At 38.2% G+C, this 22,522-nt stretch overlaps 1 protein-coding gene across 1 annotated transcript in view; it reads right to left on the bottom strand.

The window, feature by feature from the left end:
• grb14 (growth factor receptor bound protein 14) overlaps positions 1-22,522 on the bottom strand; it is a 37,104-nt gene that overhangs the window by 1,303 nt on the left and 13,279 nt on the right. Inside the window, exons 2-12 of the mRNA XM_004917702.4 lie at positions 21,950-22,106; positions 18,828-18,949; positions 17,472-17,546; positions 12,870-13,007; positions 9,932-10,042; positions 9,659-9,754; positions 6,563-6,640; positions 5,117-5,233; positions 4,957-5,026; positions 3,168-3,255; positions 275-368 (exon numbers count right to left, since the gene is read on the bottom strand). Of these exons, the coding sequence (XP_004917759.1) occupies positions 275-368; positions 3,168-3,255; positions 4,957-5,026; positions 5,117-5,233; positions 6,563-6,640; positions 9,659-9,754; positions 9,932-10,042; positions 12,870-13,007; positions 17,472-17,546; positions 18,828-18,949; positions 21,950-22,106 (1,146 nt within the window). The remainder of the gene's footprint in view (positions 1-274; positions 369-3,167; positions 3,256-4,956; positions 5,027-5,116; positions 5,234-6,562; positions 6,641-9,658; positions 9,755-9,931; positions 10,043-12,869; positions 13,008-17,471; positions 17,547-18,827; positions 18,950-21,949; positions 22,107-22,522) is intronic.

Here is a 22,522-nt window from a genome sequence, read left to right as displayed (position 1 = left end):
GAAGCTCTGTTTGGTATTACACCTGTTTTTATGCAACCAAAGCTGGGAGCAACATCCATAGGTTTGGTGAGCAACATGTTGCTTGCAACCCACTGGTTGGGTTCACTGACCTGGCCCGACAGGACACAAAGAAACTATCAGTGTGGCCCAACTGGAAAGCAATGAAGGCAATAGACTTTTTTTTTTTTCATTTCTACTGGTGTGCATTAAAAATACCTCTAGTGTTAATATACTCATTTGATTTTTAAAATTAGATAATGCCAAATATACTTACAGGAACAATCTGGAAGTGTTTTACTTTCTGTCCATGACACATGGACAAGACAAATGCCTTGTGAGTACTTTGACTATCTCGTAATATAAACACCCTAAAAAAAAAGAAAACTGTATAAATTATGACTTTGATTCCTAATTCTATCTTTTATTTACAGTATGACTAGCGACAAACAAAAACACCCAATTTTGAAGCAATTGTAGAAACATCATCAAAAATGTTAGGAAAACTAAGATGTTGCTTTCTGTACACTCAGAGAGTTCTATCTGGAATATCATGTAGAAACCAAGAAAGCAGGCATGGAAGTACCAATCATTTTTAAATTCACCAGTAAGATGCCATAGACAGTCACTATTTAGTGGTTTGGAGGGGGGGCTGTTTGGACCTCTGTGTGCAGGTATGGGATCCCTTATCCAGAAACCCATTATCCAGAAAGTTCCAAATTACGGAAAGGCCATCTCCCATAGACTCCATTATAAGCAAATAATTTTAATTTTATAAAATTATTTTCTTTTTCTCTGTAATAATAAAACAGTACCTGTACTTGATCCCAACTAAGATATAATTACCCCTTATTGGGAGCAGAACAGCCCTATTGGGTTTATTTAATGGTTAAATGATTTCCTTTTCTCTGTAATAATAAAACAGTACCTTGTACTTGATCCCAACTAAGATATAATTAATCCTTATTGGGGGCAGAACAGTCCTATTGGGTTTATTTAATGGTTAAATGATTCCCTTTTCTCTGTAATAATAAAACAGTACCTGTACTTGATCCCAACTAAGATATAATTACCCCTTATTGGGGGCAGAACAGCCCTATTGGGTTTATTTCATGGTTAAATGATTCCCTTTTCTCTGTAATAATAAAACAGTACCTTGTACTTGATCCCAACTAAGATATAATTACCCCTTAATGGGGGCAGAACAGCCCTATTGGGTTTATTTAATAAAGTATGTAGGTGTCTGCAGAAGGATTTTGGTAAAAGCTTGTAATTTTCAGACTAGAAACATCCATTTTAATGTAACTATTTCTACTGTATAAATGCTCTGCCAGGGCACAAAGAATAAACGTCTACATGGCTTAAATACCGAAGGCTTAGAACTACATTTTTATTCCGCTAGTCTGTTATGCACTTGGAAATATTTATGGAATTTTCAAGTTTAAAATAAAATAAAGAAATCCCAAAACTCACAAAGTCCAGCCTACGTTGGTTTGCTGTTACAGTACATCTGCCAAACAACAAAATCATTAGACGCGCTGTGTGCCAACAGACTAAAATATTTATATGAAGGATACCTGCTAGAGGTGTTGGGATTGAGCCCATGATGATCATGCCAAAAATGTGGAGTTGAAATAAATTTTATTCCAAACCTTTCTATTTAAGGTGGAACAAAATTCAAACATGCTTCTTTGAATGAGCTTCAAAGGTTGCCTTATAACATGGAATCTGGGGAGCTAGGGGTCTCCATCGAAAAGTTACACAGTTACATAGGGTTGAAAAAAGACCAGAGTCCATCAAGTTCAACCCTTCCAAGTAAACCCAGCACCCACAAACCTATACTTACTAATCTATACCAACACATACATAAACTATATAAACTAATATTAATGTGGAGCACAACCTAAGCTCCCTATGGATAATACAGTATACATACTATATATAGCTACACATGCTCAGTATGCTTTGGGCTGCCATTTGGGAATTCAGTTTAGGTACCACTGGAAGTCATTAAAGCACAAGATAGGAGTTTTAGAAGTTGATGCTATGGGGCTGCTTATTAATCAATTCTTATACATAATGTACCAATGTATGTGCCATCTTCTATTTTGCAAATGGCATTGAGGATAGATAGCTGTATGCCCTGAGAAGTGTGCAATAAAGGCATTTTAAAAAAGGATACAAGTGGTGCTATTCTAGACTGTTCTTGGTTGGATATACCATCTCCAATGGCCAAGGGAAGTGGCCATTGGAGAACCTGCTTTGTTCTAAAACAGATTCAAGGTGTCATGTTGACTACTATCTACACAACTGAGGATAGAAATGACAGCAATGCTTGTGCCTAGCAGGAGAATGCACGTGCAAGTGTGCTGGGTCTATTGGTGCAGGGGCACCTAAGGGAGGAACCACCTGGTCTGGAGGTAGCTCTAGCGTTCCCCTGCATCAACAGACACAGCACCATGCACCAAGGTATAGCATTTCTAGATTTGGCTCTATATACAGTATCATTGTCAATACATGCAGATGAGCACTAAGGTATTAGTTTGACTTCATCAACATCAACTAAAGAACAAAAGGTTCCTCATAACTTTTCCTTATCGTGGAGTATACTATACAGACAAAGCATGTGTTAAATGCATCACAAATTGAGATAAACTGAGGAAACTGGGTTATCTAAAATCATGTAAACACATATAACCTGTTCAATACTACTGCTTAATTAGATGGGACGCTGTGATGCAATTATCTTTGTTAAATGGGATAAGTGAGTTTAGTTATTCTGTGTTAACACACAATCCAAAGTGGCCGGAGGGTGTGTTAGTGTAGTAAGGCCATCAACACTGGTGATGTCTATTGACAGGTATTATTAGCAGCTGATAACTCAGTTAACAATTTAAATTGACAGCCTATAGACCACAAGCACAACAGAACGCTCTACAACCTCACAGTAATACAATGCAGAAGAATGTTACTGTCGGACTTTCAATCAGTCAAGTTCACAACATCCCTCATTCCCTCTTGCACTGTTGTACACCTATTTAATGCCATAGGAAATTCACCCATCTTAAACTAGTCTAAATATAAAAATCATAGCTTTGAATACTGATAAAATAAAGAAAATACATGTTTAATTGAATATGACAATGTATACTTTGTACAAAGTCACTTACCCATCTACAAGCCCTTGCTGCAAAATCAGTTTCTGAGCTTCGTCTCTGGATAGTTGATGATGGAACCAAGGCTGGGATATATGTACAGCTAAAATGTAGAACAGTTCATTTATCTCTTTAGAGGTACAATAACAAATCATTTATATGCAGTAACATGCAGTAATATCATTTATATGATTCTTAATCCCTGATCTTAAACCTATTTATCAGAAGTGAAACCCTAAAAAGTGAAGTGAGTGAACACTAAACTAATCAAGTTGTCCCACCGCACCCCTAGTTCTCTATTGAAGTTGCCAAGAACTTAATAACACATGAAAAACTATTCTCCAATAAGAAATCTACTGACCAAAAACTTCTTTATAGCTGTAAGAAAATTTACCAGTGAGAATGGCGATTCCCATCACTGTGTCAGCCATATTGTTGTTATCTTACATACAGCGATTATTATGTCATTTTGGCTTCTTTATATGACACAGGAATGAGACATGGGGATAAAGGGCAGACTTGTTCAGTGCTGGGAAACTGTGCTTAATGCTCCCAACTCCAATTGCTGGAACAGAGAACATGGAGCCAGATTTACACACATCAGATGGGATTCTCATTAGAGGATTCTTTTGTATCTTAATGCAGCCGCTAGCTGTGAAAAACAGGGGAAATTCTGCAATATCACTTTAAGAATACAACTCTAATATTGCTAAATAACATCTCCCAGTAAGCCTTAACCTTGATAGTATGTTAAAGTATGCTGGGATTTGTCAATTTAGTATATTGTGGTTGAGCGGTGCAGTAGGTTAGGTTTAGTGTCCCTTTAAACACCATTAGAGCCAGCTCAATATGCATATGAATTACGACTTGAAAAAACATAAATAAATGTACCCCAGATGGCAATACTAGAAGACTCCTGTATATATTGGCAGGGTGGATCCACTGAACTGAAAAAATGGTTAAACAAGTGGTTTTTACATGTGGTTTTCCATGTTTAGGTGTGTTTTTCATTAACCAGTTTAGGTATGTAAAATAAAACAGAATTGGGTGTAGGTGTATGTTTTATCCAAAAGCAAATTGCTTGCAGTTCAACATGTGCTGAATGCCACTGGCAAATGCACCTTTAGAAAAGCAGAGATCAAATAGTTCTTCGACTATTTAACATCTGCAATATATTATATATATACAATATTAAATGAATATGAATAGATAGATAGATAGATAGATGATAGATAGATAGATGATAGATAGATAGATGATAGATAGATAGATAGATAGATAATAGATAGATAGATGATAGATAGATAGATAGATAGATAAATAGATAGATAAATAGATAGATAGATAGATAGATAGATAGATAGATAGATATTGTAGATAGATAATAGATAGATAGATAGACAGATAGATAGATAGATAGATGATAGATAGATAGATAGATAGATAATAAATAGATAGATGATAGATAGATGATAGATAGATAGATAAATAGATAGATGATAGATGATAGATAGATAGATAGATAGATAGATAGATAGATGATAGATAGATAGATAGATAAATAGATAGATGATAGATAGATAGATAGATAGATAGATAGATAGACAGACAGACAGATAGATAACATAAGGTTACAAATATAGCATTCAATAGGTTTTTGGAATATCTTGCAATGCTGACTTCCAGTAAAAACACACTGCATTTCAATTATAGAAGAATTTGCTGCTAAGTACAAACTTGCCCATTGACCACATACATAATATTATCCCAAAATTCATTTAATTGTACTTTTTATTTGAAATACCTATATTCTTTGAGGAATTCTGAGATGAGGTAGAAGTCCAATGACAATTGATTCGACCGCTGCTTTTCCTCTGTTCAAGAATAAAACATTATTATTATCACCTTCCAAGTGCAAACACGATAAGCAGAAATCTATTACATTTTGCGTAGAGTTTACCAACCCGCCATAACAACCCTTCTTGGAGGGCTATGGATAGTGCTTCTGTCGGGTTTTCAATAACTCTGCTTTTCTGTCCTGAGAAGTCCATTGCCACCAGTGAATTCTCTGATATGCTTCTCTATAAGCAAAAAAAAAAAGTATATGGACAAATAACCAATGAAAATCTTATTCTGTCACATTTGACAATAGTGACATGGTTCTATGGTTCATGGTTTTAGGTTCAAAATAATTGGGCATCTAAGTATAAATGTTTGAGAACTAATAAGCAATTATAAGCCGCTCACAATGACAATAGTGCCTATTTTAATATTGGTGTGTAGCCAGCCTTGTACCTGATACTGTGCACCATAATAGAACTGCTTTTAGATAACCTATTGCTTATTGTACTCAATGTGCTGTCAATATGACCCAAGTCAGACAGTGGCAAACATGATTTCTCCTTCTTGGGTGCTATTCTCTTGTCTACCACCAGGGCACATTTAGCAATGCAAACAATTTCTGAACTCATTCTGGACACTTCAATGTTGGAGTCTTCTCCAGCCTTAAGGACACTTGTTTTTTGAAAGGGTAAGAGGGTCTGGGGTATTAAATAAATCATTGCCTCTCATTGCATTTACTATAATGTATTTGGGGCTAAAGTTCACATTGCATCTCACTGTATTTAATTCATTTGTGGTGCCACTACCCAATGTATCTCACTGTATTTAATGTCTATGAAGATTCTCATTCTTCCAGGTTGTGATATACAGTATCTAGTAGAATTAAGTCTGAAACAACTGGACTTTTCTGAGATTTTTTGAAAACATTTCACCACTCATCCGAGTGGCTTCTTCAGTTCAAATGACTGGTAGGTAATTCCCATTTAAACCCTTGAGGGTAGTACAGTCACAGACATCCAATCACAATGGGTCCATTAAACTTATTCAGTTAGGTGTTGGCTGAAACTGACAGGTGTAACAAGGGTTTAAGTGCCGGGGAATTCCCCACCAGTCATTTGAACTGAAGTAGCCACTCGGATGAGTGGTGAAACATTTTCAAGTCCAGTTGTTTTAGACTTAATTCTACTAGATACCACTGTATTTAATGTATTTTGGGTGCCTCTGCTTATGCCCCTGACTGTGTAATGTATTTAGGATCTGGAGTAATTGTTCATGGAGGCTCAATGTACCATTATTTACAAGGGCATACTGGGTATTTCTCCTTTACTGTAAAAAGGAATTGAGGCTAATGGTGTATAGGGGGCAGTTTATCCACCATGTATTTTAGCTGGCAGAGAAATGCCTGAAGTCATCCTCATTGCCTAACTAGGAATATTATTTTGCATGAATGCTATAAAATGGTGACTTTTTAATATCGAGTCATTTTTTTTTTTTAAATCAATTAAATCGTTTTACATTTTCTTTGACATTTGGTATCAGCTAAAGCACTGGAATACGAATATACGTACCGTAGGTGAAAAACACAGGCTGCTGGAATCACCCTGTTCTTGAGGTCTGAGGTAATTTTGGTAAATCTGCATCCCATGCTGTCAATGAAAATACAGAGACTTCATTTCTAAAAATCAGGTAATATTAGTTTATCATACTCACAGCATATTCTATTAAACCTACTCCCATGGAGAAAATTGTTCACTTAGCTCATGTTTATACAGATATAGGATCTGTTATCCTGAAACCCATTATTCGGAAAACTTTGGATGCTAGTACAGGTATGGGATCAGTTATCTGGAAACCCTTTTTGCAGAAACCTCAGAATTCTAGAAAGCCCATCTCCCATAGATGCCATTTTAAGCAAATTATTCAAATATTTAATAATGTTTCCCATTCCCTTGTACTTGATCCCAACTGACATATAATTAATCCTATTGGGTTTACCTAATGTTGAGACTCAAGTCATGGAAAGAACTGACTGGTGTGAGTTTACTCTCCTTGGTGCTACTGCACTTGTATTGGAGAAACACATAAATGAAGGCTACAAACTCCCCTTGAGAGCTCAATATCCCAGTGCTTAAGGAATCAAATGTAAGTGTGCCACTATACAGCTCATTTAGGCTGAGATTAAAACTTAGTTCATTCCAGTGGGTGAGATGGTTTGTGGGGGCTCTCAAATTTGTTGGCAAGATATGACTGTGCACAACAAGGCACCCCAGTTAACAGCAGCTCCAGGTCATTCCGTAAAATGTCATTACTATTTTTTTCCCACCCATAAAGTGGGCTGTGTCAGCCAGCAGCTCTAATAGGGAAGCAATTCATGGGTGATATGTGCCTTTTTCAACAAAAGGTTGTCAAAAAAATGATAGTTTGTTAATAATCAAATTCCCCAGGTGGGTACAGGAAAATATATGTTCTGATAATGGCCATTTAAGCATTTTTGGTCCAAACTCCACCCGTATCAGCAAGTGAGCTTCTATTACAAGTATGGGACCAGTTATCTAGGATGGTCAGGACCTGGGTTTTTCCGGATAAGGGGTCTTTCTGTAATTTGGGTTTTCATACCATAAAAAATGATTTATTATATTATTAAAAATAAACCCAATAAGATTGTTTTGACTCAAGAATTAGGATTAGGATTAATTATATCTTAGTTGGGATCAAGAACAATAAACTGTTTTTTATTACAGAGAAAAAGGGAATAATTTTTAAAAATGTGAATTATTTAATTTAAGTGGACTCTATGGGAGACGGCCTTTCTGTAATTTGACTTTCTTGATAATGGGCTTCCGGATTATGGATCCTATACCTGAATAATTAATGGCATGGGAAACAGGTGAGCTTCTATTATATTTAATGGCAAGGGGAACGGGTGAGTTTCTATTATAATTAATGACAAGGGGAACGGGTGAGCTTCTATTATAATCAATGACAAGGGGAACGGGTGAGCTTCTATTATAATCAACGACAAGGAGAACGGGTGAGCTTCTATTATAATCAATGACAAGGGGAACGGGTGAGTTTCTATTATAATCAACGACAAGGAGAACGGGTGAGCTTCTATTATAATCAATGACAAGGGGAACGGGTGAGTTTCTATTATCATCAATGACAAGGGGAACGGGTGAGCTTCTATTATAATCAATGACAAGGGGAACGGGTGAGCTTCTATTATAATCAATGACAAGGGGAACGAGTGAGCTTCTATTATAATCAATGACAAGGGGAACGAGTGAGCTTCTATTATAATCAATGACAAGGGGAACGGGTGAGCCTCTATTATAATCAATGACAAGGGGAACGGGTGAGCTTCTATTATAATCAATGACAAGGGGAACGGCTGAGCCTCTATTATAATCAATGACAAGGGGAACGGGTGAGTTTCTATTATAATCAATGACAAGGGGAACGGGTGAGCTTCTATTATAATCAATGACAAGGGGAACGGGTGAGCTTCTATTATAATCAATGACAAGGGGAACGGTTGAGCTTCTATTATAATCAATGACAAGGGGAACGAGTGAGCTTCTATTATAATCAATGACAAGGGGAACAGGTGAGCTTCTATTATAATCAATGACAAGGGGAACGGTTGAGCTTCTATTATAATCAATGACAAGGGGAACGGTTGAGCTTCTATTATAATCAATGACAAGGGGAACGGTTGAGCTTCTATTATAATCAATGACAAGGGGAATAGGTGAGCTTCTATTATCATCAATGGGAAACAAGGGAAGTAACTAGGTTTGGGTGTTTTTCCACTTGCAGAGAAACCTACAGAAGTCCCATTAGTCTAAACCTGTCACCCTAAACAATAAAAGGGCAGCCGCAGTTTGTACTGTAAGTGAATTTAAACCCTGCAGGCTGAGCTCATCCTCATTCTTCGAAATCTACCTTTAGCCAGAGGGAGCTGAACTTTGTAGCTAATCAGAGACTGAACTGTTTGCATCAATGTATTTAAAATCAGAGTCAAATTTAATTTGCAAGAGAGAATCAGATCTAAAACTGATCTAAACACACAAGTATGAGTCAGAATAGGGACTTTATATGTGTGATATGTGGTTGAATTGGAAAAATTCACAAGATCCAAGAATCTATGAAGATTCTCATTCATCCAGGTCATGATATACAATATCTAGTAGAATTACGTCTAAACAACTGGAGTTTTTTCTTGAAAACGTTTCACCACTCATCCAAGTGGCTTCTTCAGTTCAACTGAGTGGTAGGGAATTCCCCAGCATTTAAAGGAACAGTAACACCAAAAAATGAAAGTGTATAAAAGTAACTAAAATATAATGTGCTGCTGCCCTGCACTGGTAAAAATTGTGTGTTTACTTCAGAAAGTCTACTATAATTTATATAAATAAGCTGCTATGTAGCCATGGAGGCAGCCATTGAAAGGAGAAAAGGCACAGGCACATAACAGATAACGTTTTCAAGAAAAAACTCGAAGTTGTTTAGACTTAATTCTACTAGATACAGTTCAGTCAGGCAATTCACAGATATATTTATCTTGCATTAAAATAAGAACTAATAGTAGTGTCTCCATTTTTTACTGAGGGCATCATTTACAGGAAAAGGTAATTTGGAAATAAACTACAGAAAAATGTTACCTTGAACAATCTAATTGCCGTCACCCAGCAGATTTTGCTCTCTTCATTGTCTGCACAAAACAATTTCAGCTCCTTGGAACCTCCTGTCTTGTTAGGCTAGAAGGCCACAGCACATTGTGATTAATGCATATCTTGAAGGCAATACCTGTTGAAATAAAAGCAACTAAAATTCTCCTATGTAAAACAGGAAAAACATCAATATACCCGGCCAGTTTCTGAACAAAGCCAGTTTTTAATAGCAAGGGTACCAATATAAAATAGCAGAAAATGTACCTTAAGGCAGAACCCATAGTCTGTTGGTGCTCCATAAAGCTTTCTCCCTGAGAGTAACATATAAGCTTCACTTTGGTGAAAATCAGTAAAAAACTGTAGATGACGCGGATCCTAAATCGAATACAAAATGAAATTCAAAATTCCATTGATATTTGAAACATACAAGATAGGGTTGTTTACTTTTATTTATACTGAAATGTATGTTACTGTCCTTTAGGCTGATGCCACACATGGCGTAGGGCTGATTTTTTCGGCAAGCGGAAAAACGCTTGCCAAAAATTCAGCCCTACGCCTGCTACTTGTGCCTGCACCCGAATGAATGGAATACGCTCGGGTGCAGGCACATGTAGCCGATATACCAGGGGTCTCAAACTCGCGGCCCGCGGGCCATTTGCGGCCCTTCGTACAATATTTTGTGGCCCGCACCAACGCCTTCTCAAAAGCAATGAATGGATCACGATTTTTATTGCGATTCAAGGGATAATGCAAGGCACGGCGGGCGGGAGCTGCTGATTGCGGAAATGACCTTATGCCATCATAACAGTTATTATAGGAAGACGTTCTGTGTGCACAATTAGCTGCTAAGGAGCTAATTGTGCACACAGAACGTCTTCCCATAATAACTGTTATGATGGCATAACGTCATTTCCGCAATCAGCAGCTCCCGCCCGCCGTGCCTTGCATTATCCCTTGAAAGCCAATTTTTTGTGAAATCCCTTATGCGGCCCAGCCTCATCCTGACTTTGCCTCCTGCGGCCCCCAGGTAAATTGAGTTTGAGCCCCCTGCGATATACGCATGAAAAAGTGAGACTATGCATTCTCACGTGTTTTCATGCGTATATCGGCTACATGTGCCTGCACCCGAGCGTATCTCATTCATTCGGGTGCAGGCACAAGTAGCAGGCGTAGGGCTGAATTTTCGGCTTGCTGAAAAAATCAGCCCTACGCCATGTGTGGCATCAGCCTTATTGGTTTACCTCCATTTAAAGGGGTACTAAACCCTGCTGTGCTGCACTGCTCAACCAAATTTTACTCAGCTGTTGCTGGACTACAAATCCCAGAATAATGTAACATATAATGAAGGTTGAGGCTGTAGTTCAGTAACATCAGGGTTTTATTCTTAAAGCAATATTGCACAATAAAGTTTTTACAAAACTTTCCCTGAAATCTCCAGGACCAGCGGCTGCATTAAAATGCAAGAAATCCTCCAATGAGAATCCCAGCTGATCTGTGTAAATCTGGCTCCATGTTCTCTGTTCAAAAATAAAAAATGATTGGTGAACTTTGTATAAAATACTTGCGAAAAAAAGCTTTAGTTCCTAGTTGTTGCTCTGTGCTGCAACCAAATACAATTGTAGAAATCCAAAAAATAGGAAAAAAGCTTCAGCAGGTTTACTGCAAAACATTTATTTATTCGGGTATTGACCCAAAACATGTCATGTTACCACTACCCACAATAAATGTTTTGCAGTAAACCTGCTGAAGCTTTTTTCCTATTTTTTGGATTTCCATGTTCTCTGTTCCAGCAATTGGAGTTGGGAGCATTAAGCACAGTTTCCCAGCACTGAACAAGTCTGTCCTTTATCCCCATGTCTGATTCCTTTGTCTTATAATGAAGGGAAAAAAATGACATAATTATCTCTATATGTAAGATACCAGCAAGATGCCTGGCACAGTGATGGGAATCCACATTCTCATTGGTCAATTATTTTACATTTATAATTAAGTTTTTGATCAGTAGAATTTACAACCCTAGATACTACCAATGCCAGTTTCTTTCACACTGGAAATGTCTGCATTCTGCCTCTTTCTAGAGGTATCTGTAGAACATAACTCCTTAGTAAAAATTATTTAAAAAAAAACGTTAACAAAATGTAAATGTATTTCGATGGGCATTATGAGAACAATGTAGGTTAGATTTTAGCACAGACTGGCAGTAAAACATGAACTTTATTTTCACTCTGTGCTTAGGGTATGAAGATTCCAGTGCTGGACTTTTCATTATTGATAATCAATCATAAACCTATAAAGAATTTAGAGACTTTTTGGGGATCGAGTAGTACAAGGGGACTGGTGCATGTACTGAATCTGATTGATGCATTATGTCTGTTATTTGTAGTTTGCATGCTGAAGCCAGAGGTGCAGATCTTTGTGTTCCTAGTATTATTGAATTAGAGAGGGTCCAGAGAAGGGCAACTAAGCTGGTTAGGGGTATGGAAAATCTCAGTTATGAAGAAAGACTGGCCAAGTTGGGTCTGCTTACGCTGAAAAGGAGCTTAAGGGGGAATATGATAACTATGTATAAATATATAAAGGGATCAGATAATCTACCTAATGTTTTATTTATTAGTAGGTGCTTCCAGCAGATGCAAGGGTATCCATTCTGATTAGAAGAAAGGAGGTTTAATGTAAATATTTGGAAAGGTGTCCAAAGTGAGAGCTGTGAAGTTTTAAGAGTCTCTCCCTGAATCTCTCCCTGAAGAAACAAAATACAGGATTGTTGAAAATAGCTCTTAGTACAAGCTGATCCAGGGACTAGTCCGATTGCCATCTTGGAGTAAGAAAGCATTCCCCCCCCCCCCCCCCGAGGAAAAGTAGAGAAGCTTCAGAAGGGAATTTTGCTTTTCTCTGGATTGGCTAGCAGCTATTATATATAATTCCTATATATAAGTAGATATCTGGCCCAATATTGGCCACATATCTTTCATACAGATTTAATTTTCCTGTCCAACAAAGACCACAGTGGCACATTGATGTTGTCCTTATTCAATGGGTCTTTCCATATTCTGTGGCTGGGCAAATCAGACTCAGATCCAACTTTGGCGACTTTGCCAAACAAGTGGATCTTGCAGTGTATTGACAGAAGCAATTGCTCAACATTAAAAGCTAAACTGGATCTAAAGATTTGAAAGTAGTATTTCAAATTGGTTGCCAATACCTTCGATGTGCCTTTTGTAGAAAAATACAATCCAGAGCGCCGTAGGATGAAAAATGCTTTTCTCCAAGACTTTTTTCCTTTTTCCGTCATGTACAAGTAGCTGTGGACTTCAGGAAAGGCACTTGTGCTTAGGAACACCTGTCATTAACATTAAAACCAGACAATTAATAACATAATACCTGCAGATTTAGATTTCAATACACTCTATTAATTAGTTAGGTGCCCCCTAGCTCTGTAAACGTCTAGCGTCTAACGTCTAGCGTCTAACGTCTAACCTTCATAATATTGAATTGCAGTACAAGTAATAGAAAACCACAGTGCACATGTGAAAAAAAACTGATTGTGTGCCTTGTTCCTCTGTTATTTATTGTGGGTCAGATATTACCTGGCATCACCATCCATTTCTGCAGACAGTAAATAAATACAAACACCCAGAACAGGCAGCTAATCAGAATGGAACAGTGCAAGGGTTGCACACTGGGCAGGCTATATTGTCTTAATGATTCTTATCTCTGCCCATGTTTTATGGGTCTACATCATGTACTGTACTCATATTTCCGACACAATCTTGCCTGTTTGCCTAGCTTATCTATGCAGAAGGTGTGATGGCATATAGTACCTTAATCATTTTCAAGTGTACAACAATATTCCTACACTTATATATTCAATTATTTTGAAAATAAATCTACTTGATGGATACTATCGCTGACATAGGTTACCAACAGCGCTATATTACAGGAATTATATATATTTATATTATAGCATATCTTTGTGCATAAACATTGACACTACAACATTTTCAAATCATTAGCTCCTAATTAGCTCAGTTGTTGCAAAAGGCTATAATGGAGGTTTTTGTAGCTAAACAAAATAAAAAAATATCTGCTCAGGGTCGGACTGGGCCAGTGGAAGTGTTAGTGACTGGGGTGGGGGCCCCTGGAGTGGCAGCCCCGATGCACCTGGACACCCCAGTCCAACACTGTTTCTACTCCCCTGTAGGTGTATTGAGGGCAGTTTCCCACACCATATGGATATGCACTGGCACAGTAGTCATCATTGTCTGTGGTTTTCATATAGTACATCTGTAATTACTTACCGAAAGGAAATGCTATTGAGTTAATTTAATCTATTTACCACAATTGCAGTATAGACAACTACGAGAGGTCCTCTACACTCACCTATTATCAATATATATAAGACATTCTGTGCATTAAGCTACCAAGCAATGCCCTCCCCTTTAACAAAACAGGGATTGCTTGTCCTTATATTGCAATATATTCAAGCTGGCCAACTACGTCACACTCACCCCCGGTCTGGCCAGTCCTACACTCACTCACTCAGAAAAAAACATGGAGCTGGCCACTGCTCCTGCATTAACGATAGTGGTGACCACAACTTTCCCTTTTTTGCTATAGTTTATATAGGAGCAGTGGCCAGCTCCATACTGTAGCTCCTACTCTTCCCAGCTACAGTCACGTGATACCAATGGGCCAATAAAAGGGCAATCATTTCTTCATTTTAACCTTGAAAGTAAGTTGCAGATAAAACTCGGTCCCTTTGTTAAATGTATATTGAAGCAGTAGAATAGAAGTCAGTGTAGGACTGGCCAGATCTGGGATGACTTTGACATAGTTGGCCCGCTAAAATAAATTGCAAACAATCCCTGTTTTGCTTAAAGGGGAGGGCATTGCTTGGTAGCTTAGGGGCGTATTTATTATGCTGTGTAAAACTAATTCGCCGAGTAAAAAGTGTGCAAAATAAAGGGAAAAGCTAGCCATCTGAACGCCGGATATTACGCCAGATATTACGCCATTATTTTCCATAAGTTCCGGTGGAAGAAAAAACGCGTAAAACAATTACGCCAATTTTACGCCATTTTTATACGGCGAAGCCTGGCGATGTGTGGCGAATTTTCTCGCCGTTTTTTACACAGCATAATAAATATGCCCCTTAATGTACAGAATGTCTTAATGCCCAATATATATTGGTAATGGGTAAGAGAGGAACTCTTGTTGCTGCCTGTATGAATTTTGTGGTCACAGCCTCACCACGTAATGGTTTCAAATTTTGTGGTGAGCATAACTTTCCCTTGTTTGCTATACACAACTGCAGCATGCAAAGTGCAAAATCAGACACAATTGTTGTGCTGTTATCAGCATTATTTTGTTCAACAGGGGCAGTAATGCCTGACACAATAGCAGCTGATAGGTAAAAATACAGTATACACTTTTCAAGTCCATTTGGCATCACTTCCAGCACTTTAAGGAAGTGCAAGGAGTGCCTTTGGATGCTAGTACTGGTATGGGATCAGTTATCTGGAAACCCTTTTTGCAGAAAGCTCAGAATTATGGGAAGGGCCATCTCCCATAGACTCCATGTGAATCAAATCATTCACATTTTTAAAATTAATTTCCTTTTTCTCTGTAATAATACAACAGTACCTTGTACTTGTTACCAGCTAAAATATAATTAATCCTTATTGGAGGACTTATTTGGAGATCAAAATTATGAAAATATCCCTTATCTGGAAAACCCCAGGTCCCAAAAATTATGGATAACAGGTCCCAAACCTGTACCTTTAATAAGTGGGACTTTTCCTTCAACTGACTGAAGGCAAATTTAGTGGCCCCACAACAGCCATAGTGGTCATAAAATGACATTTCATATCCTAAAAATTATCTTTAAAAGTGTAGTAAAGTGATATGAAGGTTTATTTACCCAGACAGAAGTATAGAAAATCTGGTACAAGGTACAGAGCACAGCACCCATAGGTGCTTGCCAAAGGGCACACAGTATAGAGTAACCATTGCAGCCTGCACCCACCAGTGTTCCCTTATGTGTACATCTGAATAACAGTTACAGCATCCTTAATAGAATTTAGGGTCCTCTACATACTAGTCCTCCTCTCTCTATATTTTCCAGGCTACCATAGATGCTACCATTGCATCCTATTGCAGCCAATCATAAACAGAGCATACTCCTAAAGGAGCAGGCTGGACAGAGAGCTGGCAGTCAGTCATACAAATCCTCCTGCTCTGTTTCCATTTGACTCAGTATTCTGTACGATTCCATATGATCAAGAGATGGTTAAAACAATAATGTGTCCTCTTTAAAGGGACACTAAACCCAACTGTAAAGCTGCCCCACTGCGCCCCCTAGTTCCCTATAGAAGTTGATGAAAAACATAATTACACATGGAAACCAATTCACCAATAAGAGTACTGTTGACTACAGTGATTTTAAGGGCTCTGCTACACGGGGAGATTAGTTGCTCGCGTGGGATGTCATATCCGATAGTTTAGTCACCTACAACAAGGGAGATTTGTCGCGGGCGACTAAACTCCCTCGTGTGCCAGAGCCCTAATACTCCTATGCTTTAAAGGGACACTAAACCTAGCTTTAAAGTCAATATGGCTGAGCAGTGCAGTCCAGTAGTATTTAGTGTTCCTTTTACTTCTAGATTTTAAAGAACAAAATACATTTATTTTTTTGCTGATACTGCCACAAGGTGTATTTTATAACAACAGAAAATCATTCTGAAATCCCCCGGTGAGTTCATTGCATGTCAGTTTCTATGAAGGGATCTAATCATGAATCCAATATGTCACTTGTGGTTTCAAGGGGTACGTGGCATGTTAGCAATCAGTGGTTTAAATCTGTTACATCCTGGTTATAGGGTCATTTATCAGACTCGTGGGACACAGGGGAGCCATGGAACTGGCAGTTAGTTCTATTACGTTTTGCATGTGAAACATCAAAAAAAAAATCTTATATGGAAAAGAAGCAGATAATTGGTTTTGTCTTGTCAGCAGGGGGAAGTGATTTCCCTACGCACTGTGTCTCTTCCAGTCTGAACCTCCTAATCTAATATTGCATGTCACCGCTGGAAGTGATTATTGATAACTTACGGATTTTCTTTCATAATGCAAAACATTGTAAGTTTCTGCATTGAACTTTATCTGCCATTCACTTGCACAGTTCCCCAATGTACCCAGGACTGTCTGTCATATAACCTGTCTGAATTAAGGTCAGTGCGTAGATCTTGCAATATGGTTTCTTTATTTGGCAGATGTGCTTTGCTGTATTTCTAGATTAGGGCTGTCCAACTGGAGGCCCATGGGCTCCAAAGGGTTTTTTATGGCCACCAGTCTCCACAGACGTAACGGTCATCCCATGTGTGGATATAATTTATCAGAAGATACATGGGGTTTGCCTTATCCATATTATGGCTTGGTTGGTATATAACTGGGCATGATGGACTGTTTTATGTATGTGGCCAAAAACCTCAAGGATTCTAGTTCTGGGGGGATGATTTCTCTGTTATTCTGCTTAAGTAGAAGCTGATTTGTGAATTATCAACAAAATGCCGCCTCGGTGATGGTAAGAAAGGCCTAAATGGCATCATTCTTGCTGTTATAGGAACTGTTTATCCAGCTATGGAAATCTGAGAGCTTAAGTCTAAAACAAATAGAAAGTATTTTTTCTTATTGCAGTACGGACCTGTCAGACATATATATCAGCAGAGGGATTAAGCTTGCGGTTGTAAAAATTGACCTTTTCTCACGAAAATAGGATTATGCAGCACCATCATTCAGTATTTACCTTTAACATATCCTTAGAAACTGTTGCATCATGAACTTCATTTGAGCACGACACCACCGAATCTGGGAAAAAGGTCTGTTAATAGAAGAGAGAAGTTATTAAATTGTTCTTATAATTTGCAAGCAATTAACAAATACTGCTGCTGATCCCAGAGTAATTCTGTTGGATCAAAATCAGGCTTTTTCCAATATTTGATTGTGAAAAAATACAATTTGGAAATCAAATTGGAAAAACTCACTCCCATTAAAACATATATTGTTCCATTCAATTTTGTTCATTCAACTCATTTGAATTTTTTTTTAAACTAACATTTTCAAATTAAATTGATAAATCTTTCAAATTGGATATCAAAACATTAGAAATATATTTAAGAAAATAATACCAAATAAACACATCTTCCCCGCAAAGTAAAATGCAACAATGTCTCACTAGGAATAAAAATAAACATTGTACAGGTGAGGGATCTGTTATTTAGACTGGTCGGGAGCTGCGGTTTTCTGGATAAGGGATCCTTTCCTAATTTGGATCCCTATACCTTAATTCTCCTAAAAAATAAACACTAAGCATTGTTACATTAAACATTGTTTTGTCTCCAATCAGGATTAATTATATCTTAGTTGGGATCAAGTACAGGTACTGTTTTATTATTACAGAGAAAAGGGAATCATTTAACCATTAAATAAACCCAATAGGGCTGTTCTGCCCCCAATAAGGGGTAATTATATCTTAGTTGGGATCAAGTACAGGTACTGTTTTATTATTACAGAGAAAAGGGAATCATTTAACCATTAAATAAACCCAATAGGGCTGTTCTGCCCCCAATAAGGGGTAATTATATCTTAGTTGGGATCAAGTACAGGTACTGTTTTATTATTACAGAGAAAAGGGAATCATTTAACCATTAAATAAACCCAATAGGGCTGTTCTGCCCCCAATAAGGATTAATTATATCTTAGTTGGGATCAAGTACAGGTACTGTTTTATTATTACAGAGAAAAGGGAATCATTTAACCATTAAATAAACCCAATAGGGCTGTTCTGCCCCCAATAAGGATTAATTATATCTTAGTTGGGATCAAGTACAGGTACTGTTTTATTATTACAGAGAAAAGGGAATCATTTATCCATTAAATAAACCCAATAGGGCTGTTCTGCCCCCAATAAGGGGTAATTATATCTTAGTTGGGATCAAGTACAGGTACTGTTTTATTATTACAGAGAAAAGGAAAATCATTTTTAAACATTTGAATTATTTGCTTATAATGGAGTCTATGGGAGATGGCCTTCCCATAATACAAGGCTTTTTGAGTAATGGGTTCCTGGATAGCGGATCCCATACCTGTACCCATACCTTACCTCTGGCTTTTTGAAAAACTGGTATTTCGCAAAATATTTCCGAAAACAAAATCGGCAGTCTTCTTCCATGTCCCAGTTTGACTGTATGTCAATCATTGATTCATGGTCTTCTATGATTCTTTCTGTAGGAACATTAACTTTATGTCAAATGTGATTTCAAACTTAAATCTAAAACAATCAACTATATAAAACTTGTGTGGCTGCTCCGGGTACTTGGCCTTTAGACAAAGCCCAGTGCATCTCATGAGGGCAAGTTGAGATACACATAGGGGGGTTATTTATCAAAGTGTGTAATATATTTTTTTCCATAATTCAATTTTTTTTGCACTAAAAGTCATGACTTTGAATTATTGTTTTAAACACAAATTTTCAATATTTATTAAGCAAAAAAGGGGGGGGGGGCTTGAATGTAAATCTGAAAAACTGACTGCCAAACACTAGGAGCCGTCAAAGCAAAATTTGTGGAAATCGACCTTTATTAAATTTTTAACACAAATAAGAGGGGCAGGGGTTCGGGAACAATGCATTACAGGTTAACAAAAAAGGCAATATGTACTTGTGATACAATATTAGTTTCACTCTTCCCTAGGGGTGGGGTGGGATGAGGGATAGTGTTAGTAAGGGAGTGGCCCTAATATTCTCATAGGGTCTTTAGGGAGTAGAGAAGTCTCTGGAAGGTAGTGGCAGTTGTCTACAAATCAATATGTATTGGGCTCTGTGCCAGGCCATCCACAGAGAATTACTGCGTTTGTTTCTGTATCTTGGCCTCCCTCCATTTTTATATTCTTTTTCCCTTTTTTGGGGATCTGATACAGGGTTGGGACCAAAGTAGATTTCCAAAAAGGGGCAATAAGGGTTGCAGCGGCAAATAATAACTGGTGGGTGAGAAATGCTTTCCCTTTCTCCAAGTCCGGTGGTAACATGTGCAGGAGGACCAGTGCTGTGGAAAGTGTGAGATGTACAATTTGGATTCCATGAACTGAGAGAGTTACCAACAGGTCCATTGAATTGCTGGACAGTCCCAGAGGGTGAGATGTGGTCCCAATGGAGCCACAATGCCTCCAACACAAAGATAAGACTAAGGGAAATGTGGGTGAGGTGGTGTGGAGGCAAGTACCATCTAAGAAGAAGTTTGGTGTATTGCTCTAGGTGGTTGGTACATTTGGTGGCCTGTTTCACTTCCTTAAACACTCTCTCACAGTCATCTGCATTCAATTGTGATTGGATGTTGACTTCCCATTTGAGTATTGACTCCCCTTTCTCTGAGGAATGTCCCAAGATTAGCATTTTATATAATGTCCCAATCATTTCTACATGGCATGATTACAGGGTGTTTCTCCTGCTTAAAGGAGAAGGAAAGGCAAAGTCACTTGGGGGTGCCAAAATGTTAGGCACCCCCAAGTGACTTAAATCACTTACCTTGTACCCCGGGCTGGTGCCCCTGTACGGAGAGAACAGCACCAGCCCGGGGTACCGGTAGCGCTTCCTCCTTCCTGTATCGCTGCGCGCGCATGCGCAGTAGAGTGAGAGGCGGAACTTTAACAGAGAAGTCGGCTTTTCACTCTACTGCGCATGCGCCTTTCGTGTAGTCGCAGCGAAACCAAGGAGGAAGCGCATCGCTACAGGTACCCCGGGCTGGGGCTGTTTTCTCCTAATAGGGGCACGAGGTAAGCGATTAAAGTCACTTGGGGGTGCTTAACATTTTAGCACCCCCAAGTGACTTAGCCTTTCCTTCTCCTTTAAAGTGTTTCCCAAGAGGTGGGGGGAGACAAGGGAAATTTTTCCTGGGAGGTCAGGTAGTGTCAGACCTGTAAGTTATCTGCAGTTGGGGGTGCACCCCTAGCCCACCTTTGTTTCTATATAGTCTGTCATTAGCAATCTGTTTGCGTTTATGTTGCAGTTCAATAATAAAGTGTTGAATGGAGACAAAAAAGGCATGGGGTGAGAGAAGTGGGATTTCCCTCAATAGATAAAGAATTTTAGGTAGTGTTAGCATTTTTACCACTGCTACACCTCCCATCCAGGACACATATGTCAGTCTGAAGAGCTTTGTGCATAATGTATTGTGGTTACATTTGTGGAGGGTGTGTACTGACTTAGATACTCTGTTTGCCATTGAAACTTGAAAGATTGCTTAGGGTTATTTACTATCTCTGAGCTGATGCCCATAGGGAGGGCCTGTGTCTAACCCTTGTTAATCTTATAGTAGGATACTGCGCCAAATTCCCGTAGGACTTGCATTATGTGTGGGATTGAGGTTTGCGGGTTTGAGAATGATCACGTCATCCACATAGAGGCCTATTTTGTGTTCCGCATCTGCATACTGGAGACCCTGGATAGCAGTAGTTTGACTTATCTTTTGTGTTAATAACTCCATGGTTAGTTCAAAAATTAACAGGGACAGGGGCAGCCCTGTCTTATTCCATTTGTTAAGGGAAATTTCTGGGTGGTTATGCCCGAGCCATTGGCTTTTGGGTCATCTGAGTGCAGAGACATAACAGCTTCTAGGAAATGATCCCTCAAGTTGAAGCTACTCATTGTCAATCACTTTTTTTTAATTTGGATTTTTTATTAAATAGGCTAACATTCACAGTTACATTTCAGGTTTATTCAGAGTAGAAATACAAATTTTGATAAATAGGTCATAATGTGAGCAGTTGGCTTCATTTCTGCCAGTTAACTTGGCACAACGGACTCTTGCTGCTCTTTCACTTTATTTTCTAGCTCCAGGATGTACAATTGGCTTAGAATCACATTCTATTTCATTATGCAGAAAAAACATTTCTTGGGTCTTTCATTCTACTATTTCTGGTTATGCCTTTTCTATGGCAGCAAAATCAAAAACACAAATGACTTGTAACCCTAATTCTGTGATGGCCACGGGTTTCATTGTGATGAAATGAGGCCTTGGTGAAAAAGTATCAAAATCATTAGTCATAAAAATCTTACAAAAATACAAATTTTTCTTTATTTTTTATGTCACAAAGCTGGAAGAAAATAGTTGTTTAATCTCACCATTATAGTCTAACTTTCATCTGGCGTATTCAAATATTTTTGCTAGTTAAGAAGTAAAAACGCAAAGAACATTATAATATCTAACATATAGCAGAAAGCAAGCTTACCTAAGTTTAAGTGAGACAAGTGCTCAAACATTGTCCAGTTATGGTCATCAATATAACGGTTCTTCATAATAAGTAACTGACAGACATCACGAGCCGTCATATCATTAGGAACTTCTATAGCTCTACTGGTGCCATCTTCACCATACACTTTAATCACCTGGATAACAAACAATATGGTTATCAACGTTGCAGATGAAATAACTTGCTAGCAGCTACAGGTACCCAGAGAATAAATATAGGCTTCTCTTAGTGCCCAACCCAGATTTCAGTTAATCTATGGGAATGTGGTTGGATTCATATGTAGAGTAAAGGTAACTGACTCATACTGTAATGCATCAGTCAGAGTATCTGCTGGGCGTTCTTCACACCAAGGCCCCCAGCAGCCATGGAGCCTCTTGTCTTTGTTGTTACATTATTGTATAATAGAGAAGGTTTGCGAGTTTTTTCAGCCAAAAATTACAAAGGGACAATAAAATATATGCAATTTGTAACTATCACTTGTTTGACTGATCTTTTGCGTATTTGTAAAGTGTGTACATAATGCAAATGTAAAATATAACTTTCTTTAATGAC

The sequence above is a fragment of the Xenopus tropicalis genome, chromosome 9, assembly GCF_000004195.4.
Source record: "Xenopus tropicalis strain Nigerian chromosome 9, UCB_Xtro_10.0, whole genome shotgun sequence".
Classification (NCBI taxonomy): domain Eukaryota; kingdom Metazoa; phylum Chordata; class Amphibia; order Anura; family Pipidae; genus Xenopus; species Xenopus tropicalis.
Note: the sequence above shows the minus strand (reverse complement) of the source record. Positions and strands in the feature narration are given on the sequence as shown.